The following is a 21,551-nucleotide window of genomic DNA, read 5'->3' on the forward strand; positions in this document are numbered from 1 at the left end:
AGAGCACAGAGTCCTGCTCCCCTCTGCCCCCACTCTGCCTGTTGCAGGCTCAGGTAGGGGGTGGGGCTGGCTCCCCACTGCTGAGCACACTCCCAGGGGGGCAGGGAGGACCCATGCCCCCCAGATTTGTGCAGGGGTAGGCTGCCTGCTGCGGGCTTAGACTCCCAGTCTGCTGCCCTTCCCTGGGGCTCTGCAGCCCACAGGCATGACCCAGTGCTGCAGGGAACAGCAGAGCCACGGTGGGATCTCCTCGCCACTGTGAGCTCCATGCTGCTCTGGCAACACGTCCTCCACATGCAGGTGCACCAGGGAAAGTGATGCGGGGTTGTGCTGCTCACTCCAGCCCTGCAAGTGGAGGATCTATCACTAGGGCAGGAGGGACCTGTGTCTCCCAGATCTGTGCACAGGGTGGGTGCACGCTGCCCACTTCAGGTTTCCTCCCTGCTGCCCACCCTAGGGCCTCCACAGCCCAGCAGGCACAACCCAGCACTGCAAGGAACAGTGGAACAATGCAGGGATCTCCTTGTTGCTGCGAGCTCCATGCTGCCCTGGCAATGTGTCCTCTGCATGTGGGCCTGTAGTAAGCAGCTCATTCCCATGCCACTTCCCCCACACATGGACGAGGTGTTGCCAGTGCAGGACAGACCTCGCAGCGGCTGAGAGATCCCTTGTGAGATCTCAAGTGCCGCAACCAATCCTCTTCTCCTGACCAATCTGCTGCTCTGCCTTCTACTCTCCGTCTTGTGCTCCCTGCCCAAACTGCCTCTGTGCTTTCTGCTTCCTACACTGTACTCCCTGATTGATCTGCTGCTCTGCTGTTTTGCTTCCTGCCTATCTATTACTATGCAACCTGCCCCCTTCCCAATCTGCCACATGCTGTACAGAAAAATTACCTGTTCTACTTGTAGCATGTGTGCCACAGGTTGGCCACCCCAGCCTACGATTCTCTAAGGCGTTAAAAAGATGGTCTTTGCAAGATCTTCAGAATATTCTCAGCACCTTCAAACCTCCTGAGATGAATGAGAAATGAAGGTACTCAGCCAACCAGCAGATGCTCAGTATCTCAGAAACTTGGTATTCTACGCATTCCCTGAGGCTCTATTAATATTTGCTTGCTAAAATAATTGTTCTCTTAGCTACTTAGAAGTATTATAGACTGTGTACATTTTTCATGCCACTTGCACACAAATTAACTGTATTCTGGACTTAAGTCATTTATCAATAGTACATTGTATAATTCATTTATTTAAATATTACAGAATGACGTTACAAATAAATTGACTGAAGTACAGATAATAAGTCCTGAGGAAATAACGTTTATGGCATCATTAAAATGAGAAATTTGACAAAGACTTATTTTATCTAGTCTTTTATAAAATTTTTAAAGATGTTAAGAGCTGGGGAAACTGCCATTATAATTACCATCAAATCATTTTAATTGGTGAAATATCGGTCTACAGCAAAAAGTAAAACACCTTTGGAAAAAGTTGTCATGGAAATGGGGAACTTTAAATACAATAATTGTTTCATCAAGCATTTTTTGGAGCTGCCATATTGCACTTGCTCCTATATCATCCACTGTTTTCTAATGTCTCATTGAGGATTTTACATTAGATTCAGCTAGTAATGGACAGGCTCAGCTCTTGGTTCATTATGAATTTAATGGAACTGCACCAGCAGCTAAATGCTGCAGAACACGGCCTTTAGGACAATGATGAAGCAGATTCTCAAGTGCTGGGAACTTATCAGGCACAGAGGAAATAAGCTTCTATTCAAAATTTGTTTTTCAATATAAAAAAGATGCAAAAGTTTCTTTTAATAAAAGAATTAGTGTGGAAGAGACTAAAAAAGTTACATTGAAATGCCACCTACAAGGAGTCAAAGAGACATCTGGAAACATACTATAGTTTTAATGTATATTAAGGTTGGCACAAAGTTCTTACTACTGCTGAGTGATGAATTGACATTTCAGCTCAAACTGTCTAGGAACTCCACTTCAGAAAGTGCCAATTCATTTCTAGAAGGAATCAAAGCCAAATCCATTCGTGCAATAAGGATTATACATCAGTTGATCTAAAGTGATCAAATCGAGTAAGTGCCTGGAATGGGTATGATGAAACACTTAAAAATGCACAAGTATGTGCTTTCACAAGAGGACGCATATGCAATTATCTCATAGGAATTTTTTTTTTAAATTGGGTATAAAATTACTACATTAAACTAAACTTTATAATACTGGTGCATGCATATCTATATCTGGGGTCCTTTCAACCTGGACCTGAAAACTGAAAGATAATATACAACTTAAAGAGAGAACATGCATAGGCTGGGTAAGGAAATGCTTTGAAGAGATTAAATAACACTTTACCTGCCTTTGCCATTGAATAAAGGAAGAATAACTAAATGGAGAGCCCTCTGCCTTCCCAAATGTCCAACAGCTCTCAGCTCCTGCAACTAATGTGAATTGTCCTAACTTGGGATCAAAGAATGGAAAAATAGGGCTGCAAGAGGTCATCTAGCCCAACCCCTTTTTCAAGGTGGTGCCATTTACCTTGAGATACAGTCTTAGTATATGTAAGAGAACATGAGTTAATACTTGCTTTCCCTGGATCCCAAGAATCCAGGGAAATATTATAAATGTTAGAACCTGATAAGATCTAAGACTAAATTTCCCAGAACTATGCTTAATCTTACAGCATAAGACACTACTATGGTTCTGCATAGTGAGTACTGACCCATGTGAATTAGCTGCCTTCCAAACATTACATTAGAATCTCACTGCATTTTCTCACTGGTTTTCTCTGTTAAAAATCGCAAATTCTCCAACTTAAAAAAAGGGCAGATTCTCCAATTAAAACCCCCAAATCCACAATGAAAATTAAACACCATTTTTATACAGATCAATTGAACACAATGTTTTATTGATATATTTACAACTTTAAAGCAATTTGGAAGCCTATCAGTGCCTCAGTCACTACAATAAAATAATTTCTAGGTACCTATACATTTTGGTATTTGATTTTTGGTTTTTTAATCATGAAAAATCAGAGCTCCCCCTGCCCCTTAACTCCCCAGGATGTAGGTCCAGGCCCCTCACACCTCACCCACAGCCCCCCCTGGCCCTGCTGGTGCCCCATACTCCCCACCCACAGTCCCCACCCTCCAGTCCTGCCAGAGGGGGCCCCCAGCTGCCAAGGCTATGGGGCCAGGGACCCAGGTCTGCAGCCCCTGCCTGTCGCACCAGCACCCAAGCCCTAGCTGCCTCCTGTGGTAGGCAGTGGTTGACACAGAGGAGCAGAGAGTGGAGCCTGACTCCCCCCTCCCCTACAAGCAGCACAGCCAGAGCAGAGTCCATGCAGAGAACAAGTGTGGGCTGCCTGCTGTGGGCTCCCCATCCTGATGCCCTCCCCCGGGGACTTGACAGTCCAGCGGGCAGGACCCAGCACAGCAGGGCAGAGTGGAGCTGGGCAGGGAAGTTTGTTGCCACCACTGGGAACCCCACACTGCCATGGCGAGGTGCTTCCTGCCCATCCGGCAGCAGCAGGAGGCACAACTCTGTGTTGCCACCCCTGCTGCTGCTGGGTGAGCAGGGGGTGCCTCACCAGAGCAGCATGGGGCTTACAGCAGCAAGAAGCTTCCCTCCCCATCCCTGCTCTATCCTGCTGGGTCCTGACAGCTGAGCTACAGAAGCCCTGGGGAGAGATCAGCAGGGTGGGGAGCTCCGAGTCCACAGTGGAAGCCGGCTCCTGCCCCATGCACAGATTTTGGGGGGGGGGGGGGAGGGGCAAATGCCCCCCCTCCCCCACCCCCAGGAGTATGCACAGAGGCAGAGAGCCAGACCTACTCCCCACCATTGGACAAGCCATCTGTGGCTCTGTCCCATTCTCCACCCAGACCCTGAGACTGTGCATTCCAGCCCCAGGCCCCAAGGTCCATGCACCAGCCAGCTGGGCAGCAGCCCAGCCCTGCCCAACTCTCTACCTCCTTCCCTATGGAGGACTTAATTTCCACTCCCCCCCATGCCAGACTTACCTGCAGGTGCTGTTCTCCAGGCTGCCTGGAGGCCATGTACACATGTGAGCACGTGCATGCACATGGCGTCCCCTTCCTGACCGCCCTTCTCTCGGCTCCCCCCAGCCCCTTGCAGGCTGGAACTCTGCCAGCCTGCAGACAACTCCTTGCAGAAGCGGAAAATCTACAATTTCTCCATTAAAATTAAAAATCCATATTTCCTTGCTTAAAAGTGAAAATCCACTTTTTTCCATAGGAAGCGGAAAACTCAGATCCCTGGTCTTTTCTAATAACATCTTAGCTGCTATATTACTACTGAGAAGCAAAAACTATGATGCTTGCCACTAAGACCTGAGTACTGTATTTACTCAAATCCAAGATGATGCCCCCACCCCAGCAGCGTAAGAAAAAGTAAGCTGTCACTGCAGACTACCCTGGAGGACAAGAACTGTAGGAAAAGGTAAGGGGGAGAAGTAGGAAGGGAGTGGGAGGTAGGTATGGGAATGGGGGCTGGTATAGAAATGGGGAAGGCAAGGTGCAGGGAGGAAGCTGGCACAGACACAGAGGCAAGGGACAGGGGGGTGGGATGCGGGCAGATACTGGCATGGAGTGGCCGGGGGATATGTGGCAGAGGGAGCACGGCAGTGGGCAGGCATATGGGCGGGACAGACAGAGACATGGGGGACAAGAAGTAGGGGAGCAAGGGGTTGGGGTCTAGCCCATCACTGCTGCTTTCCATACCACAGTAGTGGCAGGGGGGGCAAATTTTAAGACAACCTTCCACTAATTAGATTCAATACATGGAAAATTATCATTTTTAAATAATTTTCCACGTATAGAATCTAATTATCGGCCATAGAGGTGCACTGATACATTGGTCTGATATTGGATCGGTACCACTATAAAACTATAATCAGAAATCAGCCCGATGGGGCTGATAATTTGGCCAATAAATTCCTGTGCTGCATGCAGCTGCAATGAAGCACTCAGGCAGCAAGGAGCACAACTGGCATCATGGAGAGCTGCCTCCAGTTGATAAGTCTGATGTGGTGGAAGAGGAAGGAGAAGGGAAGGGGCATGGGGGGAGCAGATCAATGCCTCCTGTGGTGAGGGAAGGGGCAGGGGCAGGGGCAGAGGCAGGTGCTGCCCAGGCGGGGGGTACCAGAGCCATGGCTCATGGAGGACAGCTCCCACCACTTCTTGCATGTTGGGAGGGCACAGGGGAGGGATCTATGAGGGCAGGGCAAGCTGCACCCGAGGCTGCGCGGGGCTGTTCTTGGAGGGGGCTGGGCTTGGATCGGGCACTGGTAGCACTGGAAGGATGCTGCATCCACCCCAAATTTTGCTGCCACTACACTCCCACCGCTGCTGCTGCCAGCCGCCTTGTGCAGTCCTGGCTCAATGCCTCACCTCCACCCGTGCACAGGAAAGTGCCAGGGCTGAGCTGGGCGGCTGGCACTGGAAGCAGAGGGTAAATACAGAGTTGTAGTACTTCTCCAAAATACAAGATATATTCACAACTAACACCTTTATTTACCATTTTTATTAGACCTACACATTTTCTCAAGACTTAAAACTTGAACAAAGCAAATTATGATAGTGCTACACTTTTCTCACTATATGGTTCCATACTAAAAATCCTGACAATACAATCTTATTTGTAGCACTAAGGATGCTATACTATTAAAAAGTTAAAAAATGTTGCTATGGAACAATATTTTCAAGCATTTACTAGATATTCAAAAGGCATCTATAAAATTATAATAATCAGAACTGTAGCCAACCAGCCAAAGACTTATAGAAAGAAATTACATTACGTATAATAGACTTAGTCAAATATATATAGTATGACTTAAATAAAATGGCCTCAATTACTTCTACAATAAAGGGTAACTCTTTCTGATGTACACAACCATTTAAAAAAATGAACCTATACACTGATGCATAAATAACTGCTTTCATTATAAAACATGCTGACAACCTCGTTGAATATAGTAATTAAATTAAGACCATAAAAACATGGTCAAATGGCAAAGTTTAGATATAGACCAGCCAACTACCTATTAGAACAAACTAATGATACTTGCACAAAGTGTTTAAAAAAATGAAATCTCTTGTTCAGAAGCAGATTCAGGATGTTACAAAGTGGGGGTATCAAGAGCAGCCACCAGTGCTGCAGGGGTTGTTGCATCCCTCACTCCCAGCCTCTTCCTCATCTCACTAGGACGGTAGACTGTGCCACAGAAACAAGAGTTGGGGACTTCTTAAGGTCCCAAAGCAGGTAAGAATTCTCTCCCATTTCTCTTCTTCTTCAGAGGCGTGTCCCCTTCCCTCCTTTCCCTTCTCTGTCCCACCTGCCACTGCCATTTGTCCCTGCTGGCCCAAGGGTGACAGAAGCTCCTCTCCTGTTCCAGCTGGGCTGCCCAGGAGCTGGACTGAGCCAGTGCAGCAGCAGCAGCAGCAGGAGGTGGGTTTCTTCTTCTCCTCACACCTGCTCCCAGGCTGGCAGGGAACACCCAGGGAACCAGGCAGGGAGGGGGAACCCATCTGTCCACTGCCATGGCCACTGCCTATGCCATGGTCCTGTGCTGAACCTAACCCCCATGCAAACTGCCTGTTGCAGGACAGGAGCTCCCCTTTCCCCCAGACAGCAGGGACATAGCAGCAGTGGAAAATAGGGGAGGGGGAATGACAGGGCCCCAGATTTGAGGGATGTGCCTCTGAGCAGGTAAAGGAAGAACATGGGGCAGGGGGAGAGGGGAAGGATCTGTACTTTCTTCAGGGACTTAAAGTCTCAGCTGCTGCTCCTGCCATGTGGTCAGAAATGGGGCTGGGGCTGCACCACCGCACTCCCTGTGGATTGTCCCTGCTGTTATCCAATCTAGCTAGCATTTGGTGATTATCATAACAATATAAATTTATCTGAATTCAGTACTTCATTTTAAAAACTTGTGTAAATGGCTATAGTCACTTCTTTCATTTTCTAAAGCAGCATTTCTCAACCTGTGGGTCTCAACCCAAACATAGGTCCCAAGAATATATGAAAGGGTCGTGAATAAATTTTAAAAATGGATTCTTTGTTAAAGAAAGAGAAAAAACTGTGTTTTTTCCCTTGCAGGCTGTCAAAAATCCAGCCTGCAAGGGGCTGCTTGGGGCTCCCCATGCCCCACACACTGGGGGACTAGAGCCTGGGGGCAGTGGGTCAGGAGTGAGGGGCACTGGGTAGGGGCTGGCCACTAATATTTACAAATGGGTCCTGGTACAAAAAAGGTTGAAAACCACTGCTCTAAAGCATTGATCAATCATCATCATCATCTTTGACCTTATAGGTGTGATCAATCTCCTGGGACTTCATTTGTGGAAAAACACTAGCGGACCTCAATCTTCTGATTTCTGTTTCTACATTACTTTGAATATGGTACTGCGATCAGTAATGTTAAAGAAAATGCTTAAAGTTCCAGGACGTCAATCACTAGGCATAAATGAACATTTTAAGCACTGTTCTCTATTTATGGAAGCAGATTATTAAAAGTTGAAAGAAACAGAAGAAAAAATTAAGTTTAATTCATTAACATAATGCATTTACTTTTTAATATTTGTGCCTGCAACTCATAGGAGTGCTCTCAGGTAATACATACCAGGAGAATGTTATATGGTGACCATATAAACTTTCAGTTACAAGATGCAAGCAAAACAAATGTTTTTAAGTGAGAAAATTACCAGTAATTTACTCTTCCTTTTGCTAGTTTATTTTGGTTTGTGCTTTATACATAAAACTGACAAAACAAAGAAGCAGGCAAAAAGGAAGAGAAAATGATATGAAGAAAAATTACAACCTAACATAATTTAATTTAGGTCTCATAACTAAACACGCATGCTGCAGAAGGGTTAATGATATGCGTACTGCCTGATGGTTCCTTCGGGAGCAATTTACTGATACAGCTCCATTACATCAGACACAATAAAAATGTCTGTGTTGACCAGTAAAGCCAGGTCTGGTTCTCTTCAAATGCTATCACACTGGTGGCATGTGAATCATTCTCCCTTCTCCCACAGTACTAACATGACTAAGTCTTTAGCAACTATTTACATTTAATGTCAAGGAAAAAACTTTCATGAAGAACCAAGACTTCTGAGGCTAACCTAATAAATTATTGTAGCTGACTCTTCAACAGTAGATAGCATCTGGCATTAGCTACTGTAAAGGTCTTTCCTTCTTAAGAGTGGTACAGTAAAACAGGTAAAGAGTTAATCTTTTGTAAAACAAAACTAATGCATTAAAATGCTGACAATGCCCACATGTTGTCATCTGCTACAACGATTTAGAAAAGTTATGTATCATAGCCAAAAAAAATCCAATGCTTTTACATTTATTTTTGCATATTATTAAATGAAAACCTATAAAATGAAATTCTCACTTTTTATAATCTAATAAACTGAATGAATCCTCTGAGATTAGGCCTGACACACTGATTCTCACAGACACAGTAATTGTTAGGATCTGCATACTTGGCGTGCAGGGAGGAGGAGAGGGAGAGAACACATCCCTCTTTCAACAGGCCTACCACTCAATTCCACCTTTCTATTTTTTAAACAATGTACCTTTCAATTATAATAATAAATAAAATAAAAGTTCTGTTAAAAGCAGAAATAGAAACACATACGTTTTATTAATGCAGTATGTCAATTACACAAGGACTTCAGAAAAAATATTTTATATATTTGTACATGTGTATATAAACATTAGCATATATAAAATATATTAAACACTGAATTAGTGTATCATACTTACTCCTAAATAAATATTTTATTCTAATACAATTAAATCGTATGTGTCAAAGCAAGGGCTTCTATGTAAGTAAGTACACTGCATATTAGGATATGCCTTCCTTAAACAACAGGTTGTACAATAAAAACTGTTAAATTACATATATTGCAAACAGGTTTTTTAATTTCACAGTGCTTAGTCTATTACGATTTCCTTATAAACTATCGCACTTTGTAAAAAATCTGAGACCAGCAAAATACTCCTAAGAAAAGAGGGATACTTTCTCACTTAGAAATAAGCCTCTTTGAAGAAATCCTATTGCAGGAGTCTCAATTTTGGATACTGCAACTAAAAAAGACAGGCATGAGTCCCTTAGTTTAATATTTTTTATCTTTGAGGCAATAATACATGGGCCTGTCTGCTAACTTGCCTCCCTGCAAACACTTTGACAGCTCCACCAAGTAACTCAGAATTTAGAACCAGCCAGCAACTCCCTAGAAGTATTTCAAAATAATACATTAAAAATAGATTAAAAATTAACACCATAAAACAAAAACAAAGTGAAAAGAAATCTATACCAAGTAACCATGTAAGACTCTGAGGAAAACTAAGACAGAAAGAGAATGTCAAATGTCATCAAAAAGGCAAAATTACAGGTGGATAATTTTCTTTTCCTTAAAGATAATCATCACCAGATTCTTGCTCATGAAGGATAAGTAGCTCAAGGGATTTCTCATAACAAAAAGATAATGAAACACAGAAACAGGCAGCAGAAAATGGCAAGGCAACCTCAGTTTCAAACTTGAAAGATTAGAATAGTCTGGTGAATACATACACTGCCAGCTAGGTTTTCTAAAAGTGGCTCTAATGCAGAAAAGAAACCATGGAGAGAGAGATTTGAAGCTGTCTGTTGTGAAGCAGGTGTACAGCAAAGATCTCAAAAGTCACCGGTTCTCTTCTTGTGCTTCCTGTGGCCAGTATTCTTCTAAATGTTTCAGTGAGGATGAAATTTAGTAGATCATCTTGGTGCATCAAGAAACTGAGAACAAGTTATATTTTAAAGAACAATGATTCAACACACAGCAGTCCACTAGCCCAGAACAGTGGTGAGCTGAATCTATTGAACAGTGGTGAGCTGAACCTATGAAAAAACTGGTTGGTCAAGTGTGATGACTTTCAGGATTAAAGCAAAGAATGGCTTCTTGAAATAAAGAAATATGTGAAAAAATATGCTCGAAATGTCAGGTGTCTACTAAATTAATGAGCCAAAAAATATATCTCAAATCAAAACTGGAAAGTGTTAATGCATTGGATGAATGTTTTGAACACTAGCAGTGTGCACTTTGTGCACTGTGAACAAAGCCATGTCCCAAAGCACAAGCTTTGTAATACTAAATTAAGTGAAAAATGGCAAAATAAAACTAGAAAAGAGCACTGGGGGGTGGGGGTGGGGGGGGACAATAATAGCCCTGTGTTGCTGAGGCTTGATGTGACATACTGATAATATCTGAACCAAAGGCTGCGGAAGCACAGGAAATCCACAAAGGCAATCAGGTCAGTCAGTGTTCTAGAGCTACCTAGTTTAGAATACTAAAAAATGCACATGAAACTCTATTAAATATAGTTTTAACTGGACTAGCTGAAAAAACTAGGGCAACAACATATAGCTGGAATGAAAAGCTGAGAGTCCAAGAAGAGACCATGGCATCTTCCTCACAGACCTCAATCTCTCCCCACAACTGAGATGCAATGATGAAAAAGTTCTAAAGGATGACTGTAGTGGTAATAGACAAATGCACAGATGTCTGGGTGAGAGAACCTTACACGACGTGCTACTGATATCATTGCCTCACAGAAAAGGAAAGACCACTTTTAGCTAGGGAAGTTGTGCTTCTAAATAGCTACAGAAAAGTGAAATGCAAGAGTGAAACTCCTTTGGGGTTACTACTCTTGAAGAAGGGTGGGGGGAAGCCTCTTCTAAATTGTAAGGAGATTTTGCACACCAAACTTGGAAACCAGTGGGGACCAATTTTTTGGCAGCTACAAATTAAGCCTCATGCTTTCCAAGTGCTACTTTGATACCTTTCCCCTGCCCTATCTGCTGCTTTGCTGTAGTTCCCTGTTCCTTCTTGGTTCTGCCGTGTGCCACACATGGGGTGCCCATGCCATGTGTGGCACATGTGCTGCAGGTTGGTCCTCCTGTTGTAAGGCACCCACAAAATATAGTTCACAAGCAAAATAATTAGGATGTAATAATCAGAGATGAGGTGGAATCATGAAGGACAAAATGTAACCAAGGAAGTTTATCCTACATAAAAATAAAGCAGTGATTCCCAAACTGTGGTATGCGTACTATCAGTGGTACGCAGACGACCTGGAAGTGGTATGCAGAAGGCTGGAGGGGAGGGGTTGCACACACCCAGAGCCTAGCAGCAGCCTGCTGCATACAGCCAGGAACACAGCACCCAGTGTGTTGGGGGAGGGGCAGATCAAGGACCCCATGATGAAGGAGGTAGGAGGGGCAAGGGCTGGGGTGAATAGGGCCCCAGGGCAGGTAGTGGGATCTATGCATGGCACAGAAGTGGGCTGCCACTGCATGCTAAGCTCTGCACCAAGCTGCTTCTGGCCTGGGAGCTTCATGCAATGCCATGTGCCTGCTGCACACTGGCTGCACTGCATCCTCTGTCTGCCTGGCAGCATGGTGTCCCGTGTGGCTTCACAGGGAACACCAACAGCCCATTACTCCCTAGGGGTTTTCTCCCCTCAGGCCAGCTCACCCTATCCCCAAGGCAGGGCTGCCCCAAAGGTGGCCTGGGCCTTTCCAGTGATGTGAGGGGCTCCCCCCAATGTGTGCACCCCAGGGCAGGCATGGCGGGGGGGGATGTGCCCCCTTGCATCCATGTGTGGAGGGAGGCAGACTGCATGCTGGGCTCTACATCACATGGCACTGCCTCTGGGCCTCCGCAGGGCACCACATGCCTGCCGCTGCTGGGCAGGCAGAGACACTCAGCTAGTGCGTGGCATGCACATGGCATCCCACACAGGTCCGCAGGCAGTGGCGGCAGCAGCACAGTGCAGAGCCCAGCATGCAGTATGCAGCCTGCAGCCACCTGGGTCCGGGGGACACATGCCCACCATGTCTGCCCCAGAGTGTGCACAGCCCCTTCCCCCCACTGCCTATGGACCTGTGCAGAATGTCATGATACTGCATACTGGCCAAGTGCCACTGCTCGCTTGGTGGTGGCAGGCACATAGCATGCCACGCAGGGAGTTCCTGCTCCGGCCCAGGGGCCTCCACCCTGCTTGTGCTGCACCCAGCACACACAGGCAGAGCCAGGAGGCCCCCGGAGCCTGGAGTCCCGCCAGGCCAGGCAGCATTCCCCTGTGGGCAGGGTGGCTGTGCCCCATGCCCGTGGAGCTGTGTGACCCAAGCTGGGCCCCAACGCTGGTGCCACTGAGCACCCCTGCTGCAGCAAGAGTCTGCAGAGCCCTGGGGCCCCCACTGCCTGCCTGGCCCCCTCTCTCCACTGGCTGCCACCTTCCCAAGGGCCCGGCTGGGCCAGCCTGCTTTCAATGCCTCCCCCCACTCTTCCTCTCTCTTTTCTCTACTTCTTGGTCTTCCCCCCCTCTCTTCTTCTCTCTCTTCCCCCTCCTCTCATCACAACATGCTTAACAAAAAAGAATACATAAGAACAAAGGTAGAAGAACAAAGAATACATAAGAACAAAGGTAAGAACAAAACTTCAATAAATAAATGAAGTTTTATTTATTGTCACCAGGTTTAGAATTTTTAGAAAACCTGGTATTTACTGTTAAAAAAATTAAAAAGAAGCACCATTTATGATTATCATAGTGCTTAGGGTTAGAAGGGACCGAAACAGATCATCAGGTCTGACCCCCTGACCTGGGGATTATTAATTATATTAATACAGGTGCTTCTGGCTGTGTACCCTCTGCCCCAGTTTTGTTTTTCTGGTGTGCCTGCACTCCAGCACCTTACAGGGTACACATTGCCGTTTTTTCAGTACTCCGGCCAAAAATGTTGCCTGCCCCTGGTTTACACCGTCTTTTTTTGCAATTTTCAATTGTCTTATATGGCTACCATAACTGATAAAACAATGTTTTATAATTACTAAATGTTTTGATGTTGTTTTAATATATAGTCTGTTACATATGCATATGAAAAAATTGCTGGTGGTACTTAAGGCTCTGTCCTTTCAAACTGGTGGTACTCAGTCTGTTAGAGTTTGGGAACCACTGCTCTAAAGTGTTCATAAAACACCATTAAAACAAACACAACAAAAAGACCAAGATGACAAATCTTAGCCACAGGCATTCAGTGAAAAGATACCAAAAGCCAGAACTATTCTGAACCAATTAAAATGTGTGTCTGTGTACGTATATTCCTAGGAGCATTTAACATATCATTAATAAATTTGCATAAAATCCTACCTGTTCTGTCAGAATTGCTACTTACCCCAGTTTTATCACATAGACGTAAAGTATGGAAAGATCCTACAGCAAATAATTCTCCATCCAGAGCCCAGGCAACAGAAGTTATAGGATACTCATGAGGCTGTGAACTGTACAGTAGACGACCATAACTATCCCATACCTTAGAAAGAAAATATAAATTACTGTCTGAATTTATTCTGGACATGCCATTATTATTTTAGAGGTATCATTTTCCAATTTTATCGCATTTCAAAAGCTGCAGAACTATTTGGTCCATTTTAGCCATTAGGTAGACCAGACAGCAAATTAATTTAACTGTTTTTTAAACATCTAGAACAGGAGCCAAACCCTGTATACTCTGCAAAAAAAGGCCCATTAAAGTTATATTTGGAGTACAGGATGAGCCTTTCTTCTGAATATCATCTTTCAAGATTTTAACAGCAACAAATGCTCTGATGAGTGACAATCATATTTCTAAACTATTTTAATACATTATTCTCCATCTTCTCCTATTTGGTGAGTATATTACAAAAATAATTGTTATCCTAATTATCAAAATTAAATTAAAATAAATTCATAATTAAGGGATAAAACACAATACATGTCCTCTATCGGTAACATACAGCAGAATGCCTTGTAAACAACTCCAAAGCAAATTACTTTCATTTAGCTAAAATAGGATAAATGGTGTTTCCCTATTAACTAGGCATTTTTCTCAAGTTCTTAGTCTTAATTCTTCCTTTAGTTTCTGCATGTTCCATTTTCCTTTGTTTAGTTCAGTAAGGATTTTTTGTCTAAAATCTTACCTATTCTTTTTCGGGCTTATTCTTTAAATATTTTCACCATTTTTATACCTAATTAGTTTTAAGCTTGGAAAGTCTTGTGAAGACTGGAGAAAGCCAGTAGTGTCTTACACTGTTCAGCAACTGCTATTTAAAGGTGTTTACATAATTTAATCAATACACACCTTGTATTTACAGTCTTCACCAGCAGACAGGATAAGATCATTGACTGAATTCCAATCAACTTTTAAAATAACTCCATCATGGGCTTTCCACTGAGAGAAAAAAATAAGTAGACTTAAATTGGGAAATTGCTTTTAATATTATTTTTAGTTCTTACTACTTATATTTCAGAACCATTCATAGGTCCCAATATGGACTGTGTTCCATTTGTGCTTAGTACCGAATAAACACAGTAGATGCTGTCTCTTCTGAAAGGAATTACAAGACAATTTGATAATAACTTACCAGTGAAGCATCTTTTAACATGATCCTCAAATAAATGCTGTGCTACGGAATATCACACTTTGTTTGGAGAAAAAATGTTCAGTAGCTGTAAGGCTACTGGATGTGGCAACCCACTGATCCTCCTGGATCATTGTATGTACATGAGGGCCACCCAGGCCTTTGATGCATATGACTAAGGAGGAATTTTTGGAGGAATAGAAGCTGCCCAGACCTTTCAGCCTCACATTAGAGAATCAAGACAGAATCCATGGACCAGACTGAATCCAGATGCTTGGTGCCTCCATAGCTGGGAACTGAACCCAGGTCTCTTGTGTGGTAGACAACGATTCTACCACTGAACCACAGAGGGCTCCTGCTATTGAGTGTATGTGCAGGCAATTAGACAGATCTACTGAACAGTGTGTATATCTGACTTCAGTGTTGAGTGGGAGCTTTTGGTCTTGCCATAATACTAACAAGACAATACCTACAGACATGATCACCAAGAACCCATTTTTCCAGTTAATATAATGAACATTGAACAAATTTTTTAACAAAAAAATCCTAGTTTTTATGACAGTTTGGTCATAAAACTGCATATTAATCTTGTCTTTTCATATTAAGCCCAAATATATTATCAACATTCGCTTTCAAAATTTCTAATAATCTCTCTCTCACACCACATCTCCAGAGGGGTTATCCAAGCATCTTTGAACCTCACCAGAATTTAGCTTATTAATGCATCTCCACTGAAACTACTCACAATGCTCAAAATGTCTGAGCATCTTCAAACCTCTTCCCCCCTCACTTTTTTAAATGACAAAATAAAGTTTATCCCGTTTTCTCTCCCCAAATATGAACTCTCTATATATCATAAAAAGAAAAGAAGCTGCAGAGTCAGTAAAATATTCTACCAGCATTCATTTAGGAGCTGAGCATTCCTCACAAATACTCTAAAAAAAAAAATTGCTTGAACTCACTGTCAATAAAATGTTTATACCACATTGTACCACTATTTGTACCAAATATCACGTTGCAAAAAAAAGTTAGAAATGTTCCAGAAAGTTTTAACATAATATTGGGATTATTTTTGTATCTCTGTACTTTCAGAAAGTCAAGACTCCCCCACTTCAATAAATCCAACTGTAAGGCATTAGGAGGGGAAAAAAAAGTAACATGTTTAAGACCTCTAGAATTATGCAGTATTTTTGAATCTTTAGGAAATAGTGCCAAATGCTATATGGGACTCAGAATAATATGAAGTTCCATTTTTGTTTCTGATGGCTCAACTAGTAGAAATGGTCCATATTTCAAAGAAAGCAAGCAAGCCAGTCAGTCAGTCAGTCCACTGAAATCTCCACTCTCCCACAAGAATATTATATTTACTTACATAAGATGACACACTAATAATTAGATTCTATATATGGAAATATTATACATTTTAGTTAGAATTTTCCAGGTCAAAAAATCTCTTTATCAGAGGTTTGCCTTGAATTTGTGACTTTCCCACTGCTACAGTAGGGAAAATAAATCTGGGGGAGATCAAGTAGGCTCCTTCCCCTCCAACACTTACTCCTGCTCACATATGCACATGCTTACTGCCCAATAAACTGCTCTAATTGTGAGTAAATCTGCTATCTGCAAATGCAAGTAGCAAATTTACTTGTGCTTAGTTACTGTGCAGTAGCACTTGTGTAAATGACTGACTGGGAGCAAAAGTGCTCCTGGTCAGCTGGGCAGCAGGGGATGGGATATTGCCTCGAGGAGCTGTCTGCTGCCAAGGTGGGCTCTGCCACTGAAGCCTAGATGGGAACTATGTCCTCCTGACCCAGCAGCAGGGAGCTCCCAGCTGGGGAGCAAGGGCTCAGAGATCCTCATCTCCCTATTACAATCAGGGACACGAGGGCCTGGGAGATCCTTATCAGGCTCTCCAACCCCCACTGTTCCCTGTTGCCCTGCTCCCCATCCCCACCCCGTGACCCAGCGCAGCAGGGAGCAGAGGAGCCGTGCAGAAAACCTCCTCGCTGCTTCTCATTCCCCTGCTGCCCCACTGACGCACCTCCCAAAGCAGCAGCAGGTGCTGGAGGCATGTCACCAGGGCAGCAAGGGTGCAGCTCATACCAGTAAGGAGTCTCCACATGGCCCTGCTGTCCCCAGCCACGCCGGGTCACGCCTCCCAGCCCTGGTGGTCCTGCGGGAAGGAATTAGGGTGTGACCTGAGCCCACAACCTGTGCCCCACAGGAATGTGCAGGGCAGTGGAGTACTGGCCACCCCCCATGGCCCTGTCCTGCTCCTGGCTGGGGCCCTGCAGCAGTGCATTGTGGCCCCAGGCCCCAAACCCCACCCAGCTGGGCAGCAGCCCCAGCCCTGACCAGCTCCCTCCATACTGGAGCCTCAACCCTCCTTTTGCCCTGCACTTACCTGCTGGAGCTGCTCTGCAGGCTGCCTGGGTCCCCGTGCATGTCTATGCATGTGGTGCCCCCTGTCTTTCTGCCTTCCTTCTGCTCCAACCCAGCTACCAGCAGGCTGGAACTCTGCCAGCCTACAGGGAGCTCATTGCAAAACTAACTGCTTTTGTCTTGGGATACTCACAAAATTCAAATGCAGATGAAGTGCAGGGCAGCCTGGTCTGGCTTCACCTCACAGATTGTAGGGCCATGCTAAGCATATGCGACAGGTTGAGAGAGGGGGTAACTGAGGGATTCTGAGTGAACTGTTAGGGGTCCTATTTGGTGATGCTTGCCAGACATTTAAAGCTGGTAAAGAAACAAGAATCATTGGAAATGGGAAAGGAAGGTGCACATCAGCTTTGGGAATGAAGAAGGTAAAATGTATTCAATGTAGTGATTCACTATGACTTGAAAAAAGTTGGCACTGAGGGGGACCAAACACAGTGGGCACTAAATCTTATTCAGAGAGGTTGCACTAACCTATCCTTGCGGTAGGTTCGCATCAGTATGTTCCTGAGGGGCAGTGCTGCAGTAGCACAGGGAGTGTGTTACCCTCCCTAGGCCCTGTCACTGCAGGGAGGCCAGGCAGACCCACCATGAGGCTACTACTGTGGCAGGAAGGCCCTGCCTGACCCTTGTGGGGAGCCAGGCATCACCCTGTGCTGGTGGGATCTGAGCACAGGAGAGGTCTGCAGCTCTGGCTCCATCCATAGCCCCAGCCCCTGCCCACGGAGGTGAGTGGTAGTCATGGATCTGCAGCTGGGTAGCATTCTCTAATGGTTCAGTTGTGCCTGCTGCTTCCTGCCCAAGGCTCCCAGCCAGCAGCCTTTGGCCCATACAGCACCAGAAGCATGATGAAAATAGGCCACCGCCAAGGCTGTTCCTGCCAGAGGTCACTAAATGGTAAACAGTAAGTAGTAAACAGTATAGATATAATTGTTGTTTAACCATTTGTAACCCTAATTTCATTTCTGTTTGTGCCAAACTGTGTGGCAGTTTATATGTGAATTGTATTTTCCTAGCAAAATTTCACTTTATATGTATAATTTAATATTTATGATACCTGTAAAACTTTAGCATTTGGCTGAAGAGGTTTAATGATCAGCTGCTTTCCTGAAGTATAGAGAACCTTTCCTGAATCAGGACTCCATGCTACTGAGTAAACTGGTGTTCCTGTAGAAAGGCAGAAAAAGAATTTACCTAATAGAATTTACCTAATACACATACACAGAAATTGTTATAGGTCATTTAAAACTGGTAATTAAGCAAAAGATAAATCAGACTTCTAGAATTTTAATATACTGAAGAAAGAAAATGTGGACCTATTTAGCACTGCTTTAGTATATATTTCATCGTTTAAAAAAATTTAGATCAGTTTTGATATAAAACAGCACAATTCGATTTGCTAAATATACCTACTCTTTTGGCAATTCTACTATGGTGACTGCAGAAGTGAAGGTGAACCTGGCAGGCTGACTCTTAATAAGACCTTAAGAAACAAACAAGGACCTCAGGAAATAGCATCATCTCTCCACTTTATCCTTCTAACCAGCAGCTCATGTGGGAGCCAGCTGCTCACGTGGGAACTGCGCTTCCCATAAGGTAGGTTGTCACCATGGGAAGAGATTATGAATGACTGCTCCGTGGTTGATGTGGAAGGGAGAAAATTCCATCAGGGGGCCATCCGCTTGTCTTCTACACTAACCTAAGCACAGCTCTGGTCCTGTGTACTGGCTCATACTACACTGCACACAACCAGAAGAACAGTGACGCTGCACATTAAGGAAAAGTTTTGTGGACTTGATGGAGTTTACAGATTCCACACAGACTATGTCTATACCACAAACAATGCTCTCAAGGAAAAAAGCTCTTGAACACTGCTCCAATGCGCCAAACCCAGAAACGTGGTGGTGAAGCTCTCAGGGCACTCTTAAGACCTTTGCCACTGGTGCGCTTGAATGCAGCCAAAGACGACTCCCCCAGAACAACTTCACCATTACAGTTCCATATTTGGCATATGTAAGCAGAAGTGGAAATGCATGGGCAGCATATATTTGAAAGCATGTTTCTCTGAAAGCACAACAGATAAAGGACAGGCTTATCCTCTGATTTCTCCTGACTCCCTCCATATATAGGAATAAAAGCACTGGGAGCGAAATCTTGACAAATTGAAGTTAATGGTAAAGTAGATACTGCTCTAAATTAACTAAGACATTGCCAAGACATATGCCTTCATGTATATACTATGATTTGATACCCTGCATGATACCACCACTGGATTATTATCAATTATATGAATTCACTGATGGTAGAAGCCACCAGATTCACAACCTTCTCTCTTTCTTCTAGTGAAATGTTTTGATTCTTTCCATGCTTCACTTCCGTTCACCTTTGATTTTCTAGCCTCCTCTCCTCCATCACAAGGACTGTTCTGCCAGCTTCCAGCTCCCCCGCAACATCTGCTTCATCTGCTCATGACATTGTACTACAGAACATACTTGGCAGAAATCCCATCAGCAGGTTTCACCACTTTACTACTAATTCCTTCTCACCTCATTCAAATCTGTCATGTTTTAGCTAACCAGCTCTATCTTCAATTTGAGTCTCGCACCCTCAATCCCAGTTGCCTTTTCGCCATGTGATGCCCTCTTCAAGCCTTCCCCTCTATCTACTTCTCTCTCTCTCTGAACAAAATGACAGAATTTCTTCCACGAGAAAACTGATAAATTAAATGTGGCTTTTATCCTCCCCTTGGCTGGCATTCAGTTCCCCCTCTCTCCCTCCCTCTCCCACAGTTACAGAAGTTTCTCATCTGGTCTCCTCCTCTAACCTTCACTGGCCTCACTGACCACATCCCAACTCATCTCTTGACTTACCTCACATCCACTCTAATCCACCCTCACTCTGTCTAACTTCATTTGCCTCTGGCTCTGTCTCCTCACAATACAAACATGATTTTATTTTTCCCCATCTTAGAAAAAACTATTGACATCATTTGCCTCTATAATCATTGCCTAATCTCTGCAAATGCGCTCCAGAATTCCTCTCCTACAATTCCAGCACAAACTCAGCCCAAGCTAGCACCCATCCAATGGCATTCAAACAGCTCTTGACACAATCTCCACTGACTACTTCTTAGCAAAAGCTCAGAACTATGATTTCATTCTTACTCCCCAGGACTTGTCAATATGTTTCAGCACCAGCAATGACGCTCTCCCTGAAGCTTCTGTAGTTCTGTCCTCTCCAGAGTCTCTTCCAACCTCTCCAACCACCCGTGCACAGGAACCTACCCATTTTGCCTCACCTTTTCTGTGAGGTTTCTACAAGGCTCTGTCCTGGGTCCCCTTCTGTCCTTCCTTTACATTTTACCTCCGGTAACCTCACCTGCAAACACAAATTTGACTCCCAGCTCTACATGGACCACAGGCAGCTTATTCCAGACCTCTTTCTCTCCAAACAAATAAGTCAGTCTGTGTCTGACATTTTTGGGGGTGTTTATCATCATCTCAGCTTAACATGGCTATCACAGAGGTCTGAAATCTTCCTCACCAAACCTTCCCTGCCCCTTCCTTTCTCAATCAAAACATCACCATGATGTCTGTCACTCAAGCTTGACATCATGTTTGACTCTAATATCTCTCTAGGTCCTTAAATATGCCTCAGCACTGCATATTCCTTCTGTGTACTATATTCCTTCTGCATTCCTTGCAAAGAGAAACAGGCCTCTCTAGATCAGTGCTTCTCATCCCCTGGGCTGTGACCCAAAGTGGGTCACAAGGATATAAGAAAGGGTTGCAAACAAACCTTAAAGATGGATTTTCCTTCAAAGGAGGAAGGAAACTGTAGGTTTTCCCTTGCAGACTAGAACAGTTCCAGCCTGCAAGGGGCTGCTTGGGGTCCCCTATACCCCACACCTCCTGCCCGACATACTGGGGAGTTGGGGCAGGGGTGAGGGGCATCCGCAGGGCCAGGGGGCTGTTTTCTACTTAAATTATTTACTGGGTCAGGACTGGCCAATGTTTACAAATGGGTCACGATACAAAAAAGGTTGGGAACCACTGCTCAGGATAACATGCTTATACTAGCAGTCTTGTCATTTCTACTATGACTGGTATTGTAAAACTGGAAAAGTCTTAATGAAAATGGGTAGGAAAAAAAATAAAAGAGAAAAATTTCAAAGCATCTAAATGACGTAGAACCTTAACTCCAGTTTCCAACAGTCATTCATGCACTGTCTTTCAAAAGGTGGTATTTCAGCGGGTAAGCAATTACACTGTTTTTGAAAAATGTTAAAAACATTAAAAACTTACTAATAATATTTAACATCTTCCTCTTTAACTTCCTAACATCAAGCAGCCCCTTCATTTCTCTCTCTCTCTCTACAAAGAATTACCTTCAACCAGGACACACCTTGATGGACTGGCCCAGGCTAACATCCTAAGGGATAGCCAGCACGGGTTTGTTGCAGGTAGGTCTTGTTTGACCAATCTCATTTCATTCTATGACCAGGTGACCTATCACCTGGACGAGGGAGAAGAGATTGATGTCATATATCTTGACTTCAAAAAAGCTTTTGGTCTGGTATCCCATGATCACCTCTTGGCCAAACTGGCCAGTTGTGGCCTTGGCTCCACCAC

General features: G+C 44.2%; 1 protein-coding gene across 1 annotated transcript in view; it reads right to left on the reverse strand.

Annotated features, from left to right (window-relative positions):
• IFT80 (intraflagellar transport 80) overlaps positions 1-21,551 on the reverse strand; it is a 139,812-nt gene that overhangs the window by 59,723 nt on the left and 58,538 nt on the right. The window contains exons 5-7 of the mRNA XM_019532664.1: positions 17,978-18,087; positions 14,202-14,291; positions 13,257-13,394 (exon numbers count right to left, since the gene is read on the reverse strand). Coding sequence (XP_019388209.1) covers positions 13,257-13,394; positions 14,202-14,291; positions 17,978-18,087 — 338 coding nt within the window. The remainder of the gene's footprint in view (positions 1-13,256; positions 13,395-14,201; positions 14,292-17,977; positions 18,088-21,551) is intronic.

Source organism: Crocodylus porosus, unplaced genomic scaffold (genome assembly GCF_001723895.1).
Source record: "Crocodylus porosus isolate Cpor-Errol unplaced genomic scaffold, CroPor_comp1, whole genome shotgun sequence".
Classification (NCBI taxonomy): Eukaryota; Metazoa; Chordata; order Crocodylia; family Crocodylidae; genus Crocodylus; species Crocodylus porosus.